This window comes from Acomys russatus, chromosome 18 (assembly GCF_903995435.1).
Source record: "Acomys russatus chromosome 18, mAcoRus1.1, whole genome shotgun sequence".
Taxonomy (NCBI): domain Eukaryota; kingdom Metazoa; phylum Chordata; class Mammalia; order Rodentia; family Muridae; genus Acomys; species Acomys russatus.
Genome location: NC_067154.1, coordinates 18,112,430 through 18,125,926, shown reverse-complemented (window position 1 = coordinate 18,125,926; position 13,497 = coordinate 18,112,430). Strand labels below are relative to the sequence as shown.

Below are 13,497 nucleotides of genomic sequence, written 5' to 3'. Positions count from 1 at the left end.
TTTGGCTTTGATGAAAATAATTTGACTCAAGATGACCTGTCTCTCCAACAGTATAACCACTTCAGCTGGAGCAAGAAGTACTGAACACTTAAGAAAGGCTGAGGGGTGGCTGGAGGGAAGCTGGTAACCTTGAATGCTTTCACCATTACCAGAGCTAAAGACTTAAGAAACAAGTTGGATTTTAATGAAATATTTAGAATATGCCTGTTGACTCTAGATTCTGTATTTGATGTCTGTTGTCTCTAAAGCCCCACTTCCAGGCTCCTAGAATAGTGGGACCCAGGGTATTCTGGGGGCAGTTCTCACAAGGTTGGACTCTTGGGAGGTGTGTAGAGGTGAAGCCAGGGTTCTGTGGTCATAGAGGGTCTGTACTCATCCTTTGTGGTAACCCCTTCTCATGTTTCTGACATGCACAAATTAGGAGACAGGGACCAAACTTACACCATTACTGTTTCCACATGGCCAAATTGTTGGGATCTCGAGAACAGAACTTACCACATCTTTCCATCCCCATCGTAGAAGGTGGCATGGCCAGAATTGGTGGCAAGGCCTAGGACCTTCGGTTTTGTACTGTCCTCCAGAACAATATACGTGACCTTTGCGATTCCTTTGCAGGAGATGAGTAGGGCCAGGTTCCCTGATGGATAGCTGCGAGTTGGTTAAGGCACAAGCAGTTCCTTGGGACAGCCCCTCTTCCCCAGAGAAGGGTCAGGCCCCAAAGAGGACACGGTCCTCAGTCAAAACCCACACCCTAGGCCAGAACCGCGGACATTTTAGGTGTCAACGTGTATGTCTCTTTTCCTCAGCGGATACTATAGCTGGCCTGTGCCGTCAGGAAAAAGAATCTGGAAGGCCTTTCCGTTCTGGTAGGCAGCTATTTTTCCATCACTTTGATGTAGCTGGGAAGAAGAGACAAGGGAAGCAGGCAGGTGACAGCTGTTCATCAAAGCAAGGTGTTGTCACAACATGCTCAGCTCTTGCATGTATGTGCGCTGAGCACCATATGCTACTTTGCCTGTGACTCTCAGCAGCTCCCTGGGAGCACTCAGGGTCACAGTTTACCTGTTCATATGAGAAGGACGCTGAACTGGAGTGGTAAGTGTGTGCGTGGCTGGGGGCGTGCACAGGTAGATACAAACTGTGACTTTAATCACCTTGGCTATCTAGTTCGTAGAGAACTGTATTCTCGGGGCTGGAGAGGTGCCTTAGCAGTCAAGAGCCCAGGCTCATTCCCAGCACCCACATGGTGCCTCATGGCTATTTCTAACTCCGGGGATCCAGCACCTTCTTTTAACTTCCACAGGCACCAGACACTCCCATGGTACACATACGCACATGCATGTAAACCACGCATACACATAAATAAATCTTAATTACAGATGCGTGACATGTTGAAATAAAATTGTGGGCCACGTTAGGTCTTTTCTTCCTTCCTTCCTTCCTTCCTTCCTTTCTTTCTTTCTTACTTTCTCTTTCAGACAGGGTTTCTCTGCGTAGCCTTGCCTGTCCTGGACTTACCTTGTAGACGAGGCTGGCCTTGAACTCACAGTGATCTGCCTCCCTCTGCCTCTTGAGTAGTGTTAGGTCTTTCAAACCTGGGAGGAAGGTGTCTCCTGTCTCCCCCTGAGTGCTTGGTGATAGGCCGCCATGCCCCGACTTTCTGCCTCTGTTTCCGTGTGGTAACTGGTGTCCTCCCACGGCTTGTAAGTGGGTAGGGCCCTGTCTTACCATTCCCTTCTCCAGCATGCCTTCATGTTTGGCTAATTACAGCCCTAGGGATGCTGTTTCCAGATGAGGCCACACTGTGTGTGACACAGGAAGTTAGGACCTTAACATGTCCTTTTAAGAGAACACATCCCGACCCCTAACACTGGCAAATTTAGTTTTTAAAAACCTTCTTCTTGAATTAGTTTTAGTAAGTTATATTTTTCTAGGAAATTCTCATTTTAGGTAAAACTTTGCATTTATTGCTGTGCAAAGCTTTCATATGCTGTTTTAAAAAAACCTCAACATTCTCTGTCCTTATGTCTTAATTGTTCATATATACTTAACTCTTCCCCTCCCCCCTCATCCCCCCGGATCAATCTTGCCAGGAAGCCTGCTTGCTTTATTAGTTTTTCCCCCCTATGGGCGGGCTTATGCTTTATTTATTTATTTATTTATTTATTTATTTATTTATTTATTTATTTATGTCTTGTAAGTTTCTTTCCTAGCTCTGGATGCTAACTATGCTGATTTTTACCTTTCTTCTACACATTCCCCCCTTCTCCCTGCATCTTATGAGCAGGTAAAACAGTGAGATCGAGACACCGTTTTAGCTGTTTCCCAGGTGTGAACCCATTTCATTTTCATTTTTATTCCATTCTTAATATTTTTAAGCCCCCCCCCCCCCCAGTATAATTTCTTCTCTGATGTCGAAGTTATGTAAGTGAGCTTACATTTGGCAGTGGATATGGTACCTCTGGTGGCACTATGTTGTTACTAATAAAAATGAACTGGGGCAGGAGGATGTGGTGTAGATGATGTTTGTGGAGGCTTGTGATGTCCCACGGGTGCTAGAAAGGCTTTGTGTCCCTGGTGGAGTTGCTTTGGCTAATTGGAGAATGTTGCCTTAAGTTTATTGGAAGTGAGGCTGGGAGGGGAGGAAGCTGAAATCTAGAGAGGCTTCTAACCCTTGCTGTGTGACCTGGAGAGCCCTTCCCTCTATTTGCAGGGGGCCGGTGGGGGTCACTTTCTCTTCTACTCTTGCAGGATGGATAGACGGAGGGGTCTTGAGACTGGAAGACCCACTGTGGTGGACAGGGCTGGTTTCCTAGTCTCCTCCACCAAAAAACAAAGCCTGTGGCATCACATGACCACAGCTGGTTGATTTTCCTCTGAATGCAAACTGATGACACACAGCTCCCTGGACACACAGCTGGAGTCTCCTGCCTAGCCCCCTTGCAACTAAGTAGGGGTCACGGTGAGCCGTCCTCATTGGTGGAATTTAAATGTGGAGTCTAGTTCTTTGAATTCTGTTCAGGCAAGGCGACACCAGAATTTTGGGGTGAAAAAGACCTCTGATAGAAGGGCCCAGATCTCTGAGACCCATCGCATTAGGAAAACCACTCACAGGAAACTCTGAGATTAAAGTAAATGGAAGCAGCGTGAGGAGGGAGCGTGTGTCTGTTAAGCCACTTGCTTTCAGTAGCTGACTACCGTGTCTTAGTGTCCTGGAGAAAGTGGGTCTGAGTGATTGATGGCTGCTAAAGTTTGGATCTTACTACCTCAAAAGTCTACACACTGAAAGGCGTGATTCCCCAGCGGAGGCACTACCGGGAGGTGATGGCACTACTTAGGAGGGTGTTGCCTTAGTTGAAAGAAGTAGTTTATGGGACTCATAACCTTGGAGGTCAAACTGAGACCCTAGCCTTTTCCTTGCCTTTTCTGCTTCCTGCTCACCGTGCGTCGAAGCTTTGCTCAGCAGCGCACCCTTCCGCTGTGGCGTTCAGTCTCATCACATTAGCTCTAGCAACTGGGGCACGTGCGTGCTCTGAGCACATGTTCAGATTCCTGGTGGGTGTCTTATTGTGCTCATGCGCAGTGACTGATGTTTTGAGCATAGTTTCCACTCATGGCTTTAGCATATCAGTCCTGAGTAAGACGCCTGTCAAGTTTCAAAACTACACTGCGTGTCGTAGAGCAGGGCAAAGCAAAGCTGAGGGGCAGTGTGTAGAGTCCCACTTCCTGTCATTTCCCAAGCCGCAGCCTTTCAGTCAGTATCTCTTCCTGAAGTTATTTGCTTGTTACAATGAATGAGCCTATGCTGATGTGCTATTGCCACCCCCACTTGTGTGTAGTTCCCACGAGGGTCCGTTTTGGGGTTGCGCATTCTGTGGGTTTAGACACATGTACAATGAATGGCCTGTGTCTGTCACTATGGTGTCATCACAGAACAGCGTCGAGGCCCTGAAAATCCCTGTGTACCCCCTGTAGCTACGCATCACTATGCTCTCCACAGCCTGTCCCTTGCCCAGAAGGGGAGAAAGTTGGGCCACAGAGTCTGCTGTCTTGCCAGACTGGCCTCTTCCACTTAGTAAGTGGGACTCAAGTTTCCTTCCTGTGTCTTCACAGCTTGACAACTCACTTTTCTCTTTTTTTTTCCCTCTATTTTTTCCTTTCCTTTCCCTCTCTTCTTCTTCCCTTCCTCCATTTCTCCCTTCTCCTTTCGTTCCTTCCATCTCTTGCTCCCTCCTTTCCTCCCATTGCTCCTCGTTCTGTCAGGTCTTGATATGAAACCCAGGCTGATTTCTTACTCACAATCCTCCTGCCTCAGCCTTCTAGCTCCATTCTATGCTTGAGCCACCGTTTATGTATCTATTCACTCGTGTTTTAAAATATTGATTCTAATTTATTACCAAGGAAAACATCTATTCATTATATGTAGTTTATAATTATTAAAGATTGCTTATTTATTTTAACTCCCCCCCCCCCCGTGTATGTGTGTGTGTGTGTGTGTGTGTGTGTGTGTGTGTGTGTGTATTTGTGAATGCCAGATGTGTGGTTGCTTGGCAAGGCCAGAGGTGTCAGATACGCAGAGCTGGAGTTGTGAGCAGTCATGAGTTGCCTGATACAGGTGTTGAAAATTGAACTGAGGTCCCTGGAAAGGGCCGTGTGTTCTCTCAGCCACCTCTCCAGCCCCACTATATAGTTCCTTTATTCCACCCCCCAACATCCAATTGCTCAATAAAGGTCTCAACCAGGCCTGCTAAAAACCCTAGGCAGTGTTTCAACAGCCTACACAGGCAGCTGTGTCTTGACATATTGAGGACAAGTTTTCTTGCTTGTGTCTGCTTCATCTATTGGGCCCAACAGCTCCCTGATGATATGTGCGCCTCACCTGACCCAGAAATCACAAGCCTGATCACAGTGAACACAGCAACACTTGCCCTTTTTACCTTCATCTTTGCTCGTATCCATCCTGTGTCTAGCACTAACGTCTTGGCAATAGAACGAGGACCCTTTGTGACCATTTGTGCCTCAGGCTGCTCAGGCTTCTTGGGCTGCTCCAGAGTTGAAATTAGGTATGTAACAGTGACACTCTTCTCTGGCATCTTCTGACCTGTTGCTCCAACAAGTGGGTGACTTGCATCAGTTACGATATCGGTGGAGAAATTAAGCTACACTCCATCAGTCAAAGGTACTACAGGGTCTTTAGGGCTCCGCCACTCTCCGGGTAAATGGGGGAGTGCCAGGGGAGCAGTGGGAGCAAGGCCTTTGAAAATTGGAAGGAGTGGTTCGAGACCCCCCAGCTGCCTGTTCCTTCATTCATTCACTTAAGTGACATTATGGGCCTGATGTGTGCCATCCCAGGGCTGGGTGACAAGCAGAGGTGAAGTGCAGCCAGCCACACCTTGAAGATGCAGGGGTGCAGCTGCGCGCTCGCTACAGAGCCATGGGTGAAGCATCCTGTGCAACATGGCTCCTAAATGAAAATATGGGGCCCCTTGGGGGGGGCGATAACTTAAAAAAAAAAAGGGAAATGTATCTTGGATACATTCTTTTAATGCAAAAATATAAATGTTATGTGCTATTTAAGATAGAGGAAAAAATCTTTTGAGATCTGATGAATGACTGGGGCTCTGTGATTATTTTTACTTGAATTACTTTCCTACTTTTAAATTACTTATTCATTTATTGAGATAGCATCTCAGGGAGCTCAGACTGGCATTGGTTTCCTGATTCCCCTGTCTCTACCTCTGGGGCATTAGAATTACAGGCACATGCCTTAGCCCCCCGTTTATGCAGTATAGGGGTTTGAACCTAGGACCTAGTACATGTAAGGCAAGCACCCTGCTAACTTAGTCACACTCCCAGCCCCATAGTTTATTCAGTTTTGGCACTTTCTAAATAGGTTGAGTGCAGAATCATATAATCTTTGAAAATATTCAACACAGTCTCCAAATCTTTTGTATGCTTGATTTACATTGAACCGAAAGCAGGTTCTTAGAATGTTATTTTCTTATTGAGCGTCTAAAAGGGCATTTAACTTAGGTTTCATGGAAGCACATTTCTATATTAATCTTCTTGTCCATTGTTATAACAGTGGACTGGAGGGGCCACCCTCCCATCCCGTGCCTCTCGGTGAGCTGAACCAGGAGTCACAGTGAGGACCTGCTGCCTGTGGCATCTCTCATGGTGCTCTTGGTGAGGATAAGGAGCCTGGTTTACTTGACACGCCATCAAGGGAGGTCGGTGAAGCAAGTCCTGGGTGTTTGCCATTTGGGGCCATTACAGCCTGCCATGAGAGCTCACAGGAGAGAGCAATCCAGCCTTTCAAGGCCAGGTGGCTTCTTCAGGAAGGCAGGCCTGTGCCATGCAATGCGTGAGGGGGTCCTAGCATAGGACTGGGTGGCTGAAAGTTCGAGTGGGAATGGGTTAGTAGGAACAGGTGACATGGTAGAGGCAGGCACTGGTGGGCCATTAGTTTGCTTGTGTTCTCAACAAAGATCGTGAGTACAAAGTACTCTTCTTGTGATACGCCGGATGGTTACAAGTACTCTGAAGAGCTACTATGCAGAGAAAGAGGGATGCCGAGTGGTATGCGCACACACGGCTTTCTAAAGAGTAGCCAAGGGAAATATTTCTGAGAAGGTAACATTTAAGCAGAGTCCTGGTTGAAGGAGGGCATGTTGGCAGAAACAATAGGAAGTACTGGGGCTCTACAGCAGGGGGCTCTTGGCCTCAGTAACGGCAGGGCAAAGATTAATATATAGAAACAATGTATTGAAAGAACTGAGAGACAGAAGGCATGAGTCAGGCAGAATTGACTCTCAAGGAAAAGTGGAAGGTGTCTGAATCCGGATTCCTTAAAATGGAAGGGCTGTGCCTCTGACTGTAACTACCATAGATGGCTATGGAGGAGTGCGTGCACGGTGCCACACTGTGGGGGCGGGGGCAACTATGCAGATTGACTGGGTGGGTAGCTCAGCAGCAGATGCACAAGACCCAGTTAAGACTGGTTAAGTCAGGGCAGAGAGATGGCTCAGTGGTTAAGAGCACTGACTGCTCTTCCAGAGGTCCTGAGTTCAATTCCCAGCACCCACCCACATGGTGGCTCACAACCATCTACAGTGTGATCTAATGCCCTCTTCTGTCATGCAGGCAGAGCACTGTATATATAATAATAAATAAATATTTTAAAAAAGAAGTTAAGTTAGGGCTGGAGAGATGGCACCATCTGTTCTTCCAGAGGTCCTGAGTTCAATTCCCAGCAACCACATGGTGGCTCCTAATCATCTATCATGAGATCTGGTTCCCTCTTCTGGTGTGCAGGTGTACATGCAGGCAGAACACTGTATATGTAATAAATAAATAAATCTTAAAAAAAAAACACTGGTTAAGTTCTAGTACCACAAAAAAACCAAGAGCTTAGCATTTTGATGGCATATAATGTAAATTCTGTCAGGTTTTTGTGTGTCTCCTCCTCCTCTTTCTCTTTTTCCTCTTGGCTTTTTCAAGATAGAGTTCTTACCTGTCCTAGAACTCACTCTGTTAGCCCAGGCTGCCCTCCAACTCACAGGGGTCCTCCTGCCTCTGCCTCCTGACTACTGGGATTAAGGGCATGCACGGTGGCCTCTTCCACTTCTTGTAGTCTTTTCATTGGAATAGATGGTTCTGGATAGGAGATGCCATCTCATTTAGTGATGTGAAATAAAAACACAAGGACCCTGGATCTGAAATTACCAACAGGGCTTTAAAATAAGCACAGAGCCACTCTTGATGTGGCTCCCTGTGTGATGCTGCATCAACTCAACCTTAGCTTGGAAATTAGCATGGAGAGAGAGAGAGAGAGAGAGAGAGAGAGAGAGAGAGAGAGAGAGAGAGAGAGAGAGAGAGAGAGGGAGAAGAAGAAAAAGAAGAAGAAGAAGAAGAAGAAGAGGAGGAGGAGGAGGAGGAGGAGGAGGAGAAGAAGAAGAAGAAGAAGAGAGAAGAGAGAGATGTGGGGAGGCATGCCAGGAAGATGGTTGGACACAGGAAGCAAATTAAGCATCATCTCAAAGGCACCTACAGGTTTCCTTTAGAACTGGCTACATCCGGACCATGAAGGGGAAAAGCTACTTTCCCATTAGAACCATTGTTTTCCTATTTAGACAGGTCAAACACTTTAGGCTTCATGTGTCCAGAGAGGCAGGGTATAGGCAGGCATGATGCTGGTGCATTATAGTGAGCCAAGCCTTGGATTAGTTGACTTCCAAATTAGAAGTTGTACTGGCTTGTTTTAACTGTCCCCTGGACACACGCAAACAACACGTGGGAAGAGGATCTTAATGAGGAATTATCTAGATCACATTGGCTTGTGGGCATGGCTGTGGGTCAGTCTTGAGTCTGTGCATCCATCTTGATTGTGGGACTTGTCCTGATTGTTCACAGAGGTAGGAAGACACAGGGGAATGGGTGGCACCATTCCCTAGGTGGTGGCAGGGGTGGGTGGGGTCCTGAATAGTATTAGGAGAAATCTAGCTGACAGCAAGCAAAGACCAGACATAGGTAGAATGGTGCTTACCTTCACGTTTTTTCACAATCCACAGAATTGTTTCTCTGTATTTCTCAAAATTTTTCTTTAACCTGAGAGAGATGTAAATGACCATCAAAAGCCAAGCGTAATCCATATATGCATGCTACAATGCATGGCATAGAGTGCCTAGCGGCTGTGTACTCTACCAGGGAAAGCTGGACTGAAGGCTCTCTGTGTGACTCAGATTCCCTTCTTGTCACTGCTCTCCAGAATTAAGGGGTGACACATGGCATCCCCTCAGTGTTTCCCACCACCTAGTAATTGACAATGTGGGTACTTGAATTGATCCCAAGTCTTTTTCAGAATGAATCTAGTGAGGGCCACCTTGGGGCCAAGGGCAGACAGGAAGGTCCGGCTGTCAGGGTGGCTGTATGAGTTAAGTTCCTGTAACCGTATTCCCTATGGCTTACCTGAATCACATCTGGACACGGGCTTGGAAAACAACATTGTCCACAAACTGGCCAGAACTATTTGAAACCCCTTGAAACTTAAAACAGCGACATGACAACCTTTCGGATCACTAGATCCAACCAAATAGAAATGACAGTGATATCTGTGGGAGGCAAACAGCAAAACGGTCCTGGCAGGAGAGCTTCAAGCAGGCTTGGCCAACGTGATTTATCTTTAAAGACAGTCCAAGCACCACCTTCCACAACGATCAAGGCCTTTTACCTGCGCTCATGTCAATCCAGACAGGCCAAGGCATTGCTTGTCTTTGCTTTTGTTTTGTTCCTCACATCCTTATGGGATTGTTTTTTTTCCCCTGTGAACATTGGGTCTGGCAACTGGGTCTTGGGTGCATCTGACTCCTGCGCATTACCCATGTCCTTGGTGCCTGGCCTGGGCTTGCTTCATGACTCAGGGCTCCAGCCTGACTCTAGTTCAGTCCTCTCCCGCCAGGTTGTGGTGATCATACTTGGCCCCATGGCCACATCTGGCTTCCCAGAACCCACCGACCAGACGCCCTCACCCGTTACTCACAAGATCCCCAGCTTCTTCCTGTTGTCGCCCTCCAACATCTTATTCAGGGGCATGTCCAGGTCCTCTTCCAGCTGGTGGTGGTACGCCAGCTCGCTGAGTATGTCACTAAACACAGACTGGTAGGAGCTGGGGAGAGACTACAAAAGGGCGCGGGATGAAATGGCCCAAGTGAGATTGATGCTCGGTCCATCAATAGCTTTCCTGACTCCAACTGTGTCCCGGATGGCATTTTAGTATATTGCTAAGAGATACCAACCGTACGTGTGTGAGGCCGCAGAAAGGCTAGAAGCATTCTCTTAAAGAAACCTTCCAGAGCCAGGGCGATGGCTGCATGAGCCTGATGACCCTAGTTTGATTACTGAAAGGTATGTAAAGAGCCAGATGTGGGGGCATGCATCTGTAACCCCGGTGTTTGTATGGTGAGACAGGAGAATTTCCCAGGAGCTTGAAACAACAAGCATGGAGTGTGTATCATGGCAGCAGAAAAAGCAAGAAAGGCTACTTCAATAGGGGAAGGCAGGAACCAGCTCTCAGGACTTGTTTCTGACCGCTACACACATGTTGTGGCATGAACGCACATGTATGCTCATGTATACACACACACACACACACACACACACACACACACACACACACGGATAAAGACATCTCCCATTACTGTCAGTCTCCTCCTCTTGCCTGCTCCCTTTCCTGAACAACCATGTTTAGTATCTGTATGCTAAGAAATCTTTTGGGAACATAAAATCATGTTTTGGCTGTGGAGGTAGTTATAGGCTCTAGACATGCTTCCACATTTGAAGCGGGCGGCAGGTTTTCTGCAGCCTACAAACGCCTGCGCTCCCAGGGGTGGCTGGCTTGCTCAGTGCCAAGGTTCGGCGACACCTAGTGTGGGGGGGGGGGGCTTTGAAGGTGCTTGTGTGTTCACAAATGGGACCACTTCGCCCCAGGTCTGTGCTGACCATGACCGACCTGTAGGTTAGGCCTCCCAGGATTGTCTTTTCACATCTCTGTTGATAGAAGATGAAGGTCAACTTCCTAAAGGAGCTAGGGGCTGATCCTACCTGTTGGAAGTTCACTTCCAAGTTGAGGTGACTATGGTTGCTATTGTTTGATATGTGATAGTGGATTGTGTACTACTAACTTGTTAGCCTCCCACAGTAAGCGAGCTTCTAACCTTAACCATTCCAAGTTACATCTGACGTGAGGGCAGTGACAGCTTGCAGTTGGTGGTTATTTCTAGGTTAAGGGGCTGGCTTGGGATTTCCTGCTCTTTCTCCCCAGAGACCTCTTTCTCCCATTGTTCACACCATTGTTTCAGGGCCATTTGAGGTTAAGGTTTTTGATGCTGGCGTTTCTGCCTCTTTCCTGGTGATGACCCTTCCCTGGGGATAGGATGACTACCTGGCCAGCGGTCCTCTCACCACACTTTACAGTCCATGCTTTGTTCACCAGAAAATACAGAGTCCACTGTAATCCCCCAGGCAGTAGCCCCAGGTGAGTGGGTTCTCTCAAGATTCTTGTTTTGTCCAAGCTGTGCTGCCCCGCTCTGTTGTGGCAGCACGCGGCGTCATTCCACGTGCTTGTTCAGCCTCCTGGGTAAAGCTATTTATTCTTTTTGTGATGGTAAGTTTATCTGGTACCCCAGAGGTGAGGTGATGTGTCCTGTGTCCAGAGAACCTCCTAGGTAAACCTCTGGTTGTTTAGGGGGAAAAAATGTTTGCACAGCAAGACTTGTGGTGCATGCGTGTATCTCAGAAGTAAAAATAATAGTAATTAGAAGTAACAAGTGGACCGAGATGTCAGGATATCACTAGGAGGGCTCAAGCTCCCTCCATCTAGTTGTGCCCCAGTGGCTTCTGGGATCATCTCAAAAGTATCAGAAGTATGAGCCCATACCGTGTGATACTCTTTCTCCTAGGCAGGCTAACCACGCCCACACATGCTTTATACAAGGTTACTATTTTGTCTGGTGATAATGTTGGATGCCCCATTTTGGAAGTTTAATGTACATGGTCCATGTGCTAAGGCTGTGTGCCCCAAGATGGGGACAGAACCTTTAAAGTAGGGCTGCTGGAGGCACGCCACCCTTGCTTCTTCTGGCTCAGGGTATGACAGAGGCCTGAAGTGGCTGGGGGCTACTGCAGTACTGGATAGGAACCTTCAGGACAGTGAGCTAAAATAAACCTCCCTCTGTGAGTAGCTGTGTCAGGTGTCTTGTCACAGGGATGCAGAGCTGTGGTTGCCTGTCACAAATCTGTCCTGGTGTCTGTGGCCTGGTGCTGCCTCTGAGTCACAGGCATCTGGTCTTTCAGCACTGTTGCCCAGATCTCCTTCTCCTTTGAGTTCAGCCTAGGATCCCGGCCCATGGAGTGGTGCCACCCACGGTAAGGGAGGGAGGGGAGCCCCTCACAGACAGGCCTACAGGTGTGTCTCCTAGGTGATTCTAAGTCCTGTCTGGTGACAACCAACATTAACTACCACAACCTTCCTCCAGCATGGCTTAGAGTCTTATAAAAGTGGATATTGGGTACAGAGTTTTCTGTGTAGCCTTGACTGTCCTGGACCCACTCTGTAGACCAGGCTGGCATCAAACTCACAGAGACCCGCCTTCTTCTGTCTCCTGAGTCCTGGCATTAAAGGCATGCACCACTACCACCTGGCTTATTCTTGGCTTTAGCTAGACATTAACTGTGTATTTTACAGGCACTTAGCACTCAGTGTGTACCAAACATGCAAGTATGCCTTTCTCTTTACTTTCCTAGTCTACTGGGTGTCTCTGCATTCTATGTCATAGCCCTAAACAACCAGACATCATTACTGTTCATCTGTACTGATATTGTGAAGTTTTTCCTATCCCTGTCTCCTCAGTTTCTCCATTGCAACCCACCACCTACTAGCAGAGTGACTTTTAAAAATGTAAAATTGATTCTCAGTATATATATGTTTGTAATATGTGTATATATATATATATGTATATATATGTATATATTTCAAACACACCTCAGTTATACTTTTAAAAGATTCCTTACAGAAGTAGAAAAAAACCCAAGTGACTTATGAAATACTTTTTGAGCATGAAGAAACCTTTTAATAAACATAATAGCTAGTAGCCATAAGAGAAAATATTGATCAACGAGACTACATAAAAATGAAAAATGATCCTGCTGTGGGAAGGACCATGAAAGGTTTGTAATACGAAGACTGAAAAAGACCTTCACAACCCAGCTGTCAGAAAAGGGGCTAGGTTCTTTAATGCATTCAAAAGCGCCTACAGAGCTGGAGAGATGGCTCAGCGGTGAAGAGCACTGGCTGCTCCTCCTGAGGACCAAAGTTTGGTTTCCAGCACTCACGTGGTGGCTCACAACCATCCGTAACCCCAGCTGAAGGGGATCTTACTTCTTCCTCTGGCGACTGTAGGTACCAGGCATGGTACACGGTGCATAGATATGCAGGCAGACAAAATGCCCACACCCATAAAATAAATAACATTTAAAAAAGAAGTCCCTTACAAACCAGGAAGGAAAACATGTGAGCAGCATAATGGAATGACTGCCCACAGCAGACACAGGTGAGGAGAAGCGCCGCACAGGCAGGCGGTCTGAGTGCAGAGGGCAACACAACCCTTCCCCCCCCCCCCCCCCCCCCCATCAGATGGGTCCTGGTGACAGCCCTCATGGAGAGGGATTCTCAGTCTCCTGGGAAAAGGAAAACAGCACACCTTACTTGGATGGAGACCTGCCTGGGGTTTGTTTGTTTTGTCATAGGGTTTTATAGTATAGCTCAGGCTGACACAAACTAATAGTCTTTTTGCTTAGGCTCCTCAGTGCTGGGGTTACAAGTCTGGACCACCACACACAGAGGCCATCATCTTTTGAGTCAAGGATGTAGATGCATTCTCTCTCTCCTCTCTCTCTCTCTTTCTCTCTCTCCTGTGTGTATGTGTTATATCCTGTATATAC

At 47.2% G+C, this 13,497-nt stretch overlaps 1 protein-coding gene across 1 annotated transcript in view; it reads right to left on the bottom strand.

Annotated features, from left to right (window-relative positions):
• The window catches only part of Erich6b (glutamate rich 6B), a gene marked incomplete at its 5' end in the record, with an annotated part of 38,829 nt that overhangs the window by 4,258 nt on the left and 21,074 nt on the right, over positions 1–13,497 (bottom strand). The window contains 5 exons of the mRNA XM_051160602.1: positions 496–648; positions 814–899; positions 4,938–5,107; positions 8,546–8,607; positions 9,539–9,675. Of these exons, the coding sequence (XP_051016559.1) occupies positions 496–648; positions 814–899; positions 4,938–5,107; positions 8,546–8,607; positions 9,539–9,675 (608 nt within the window). The remainder of the gene's footprint in view (positions 1–495; positions 649–813; positions 900–4,937; positions 5,108–8,545; positions 8,608–9,538; positions 9,676–13,497) is intronic.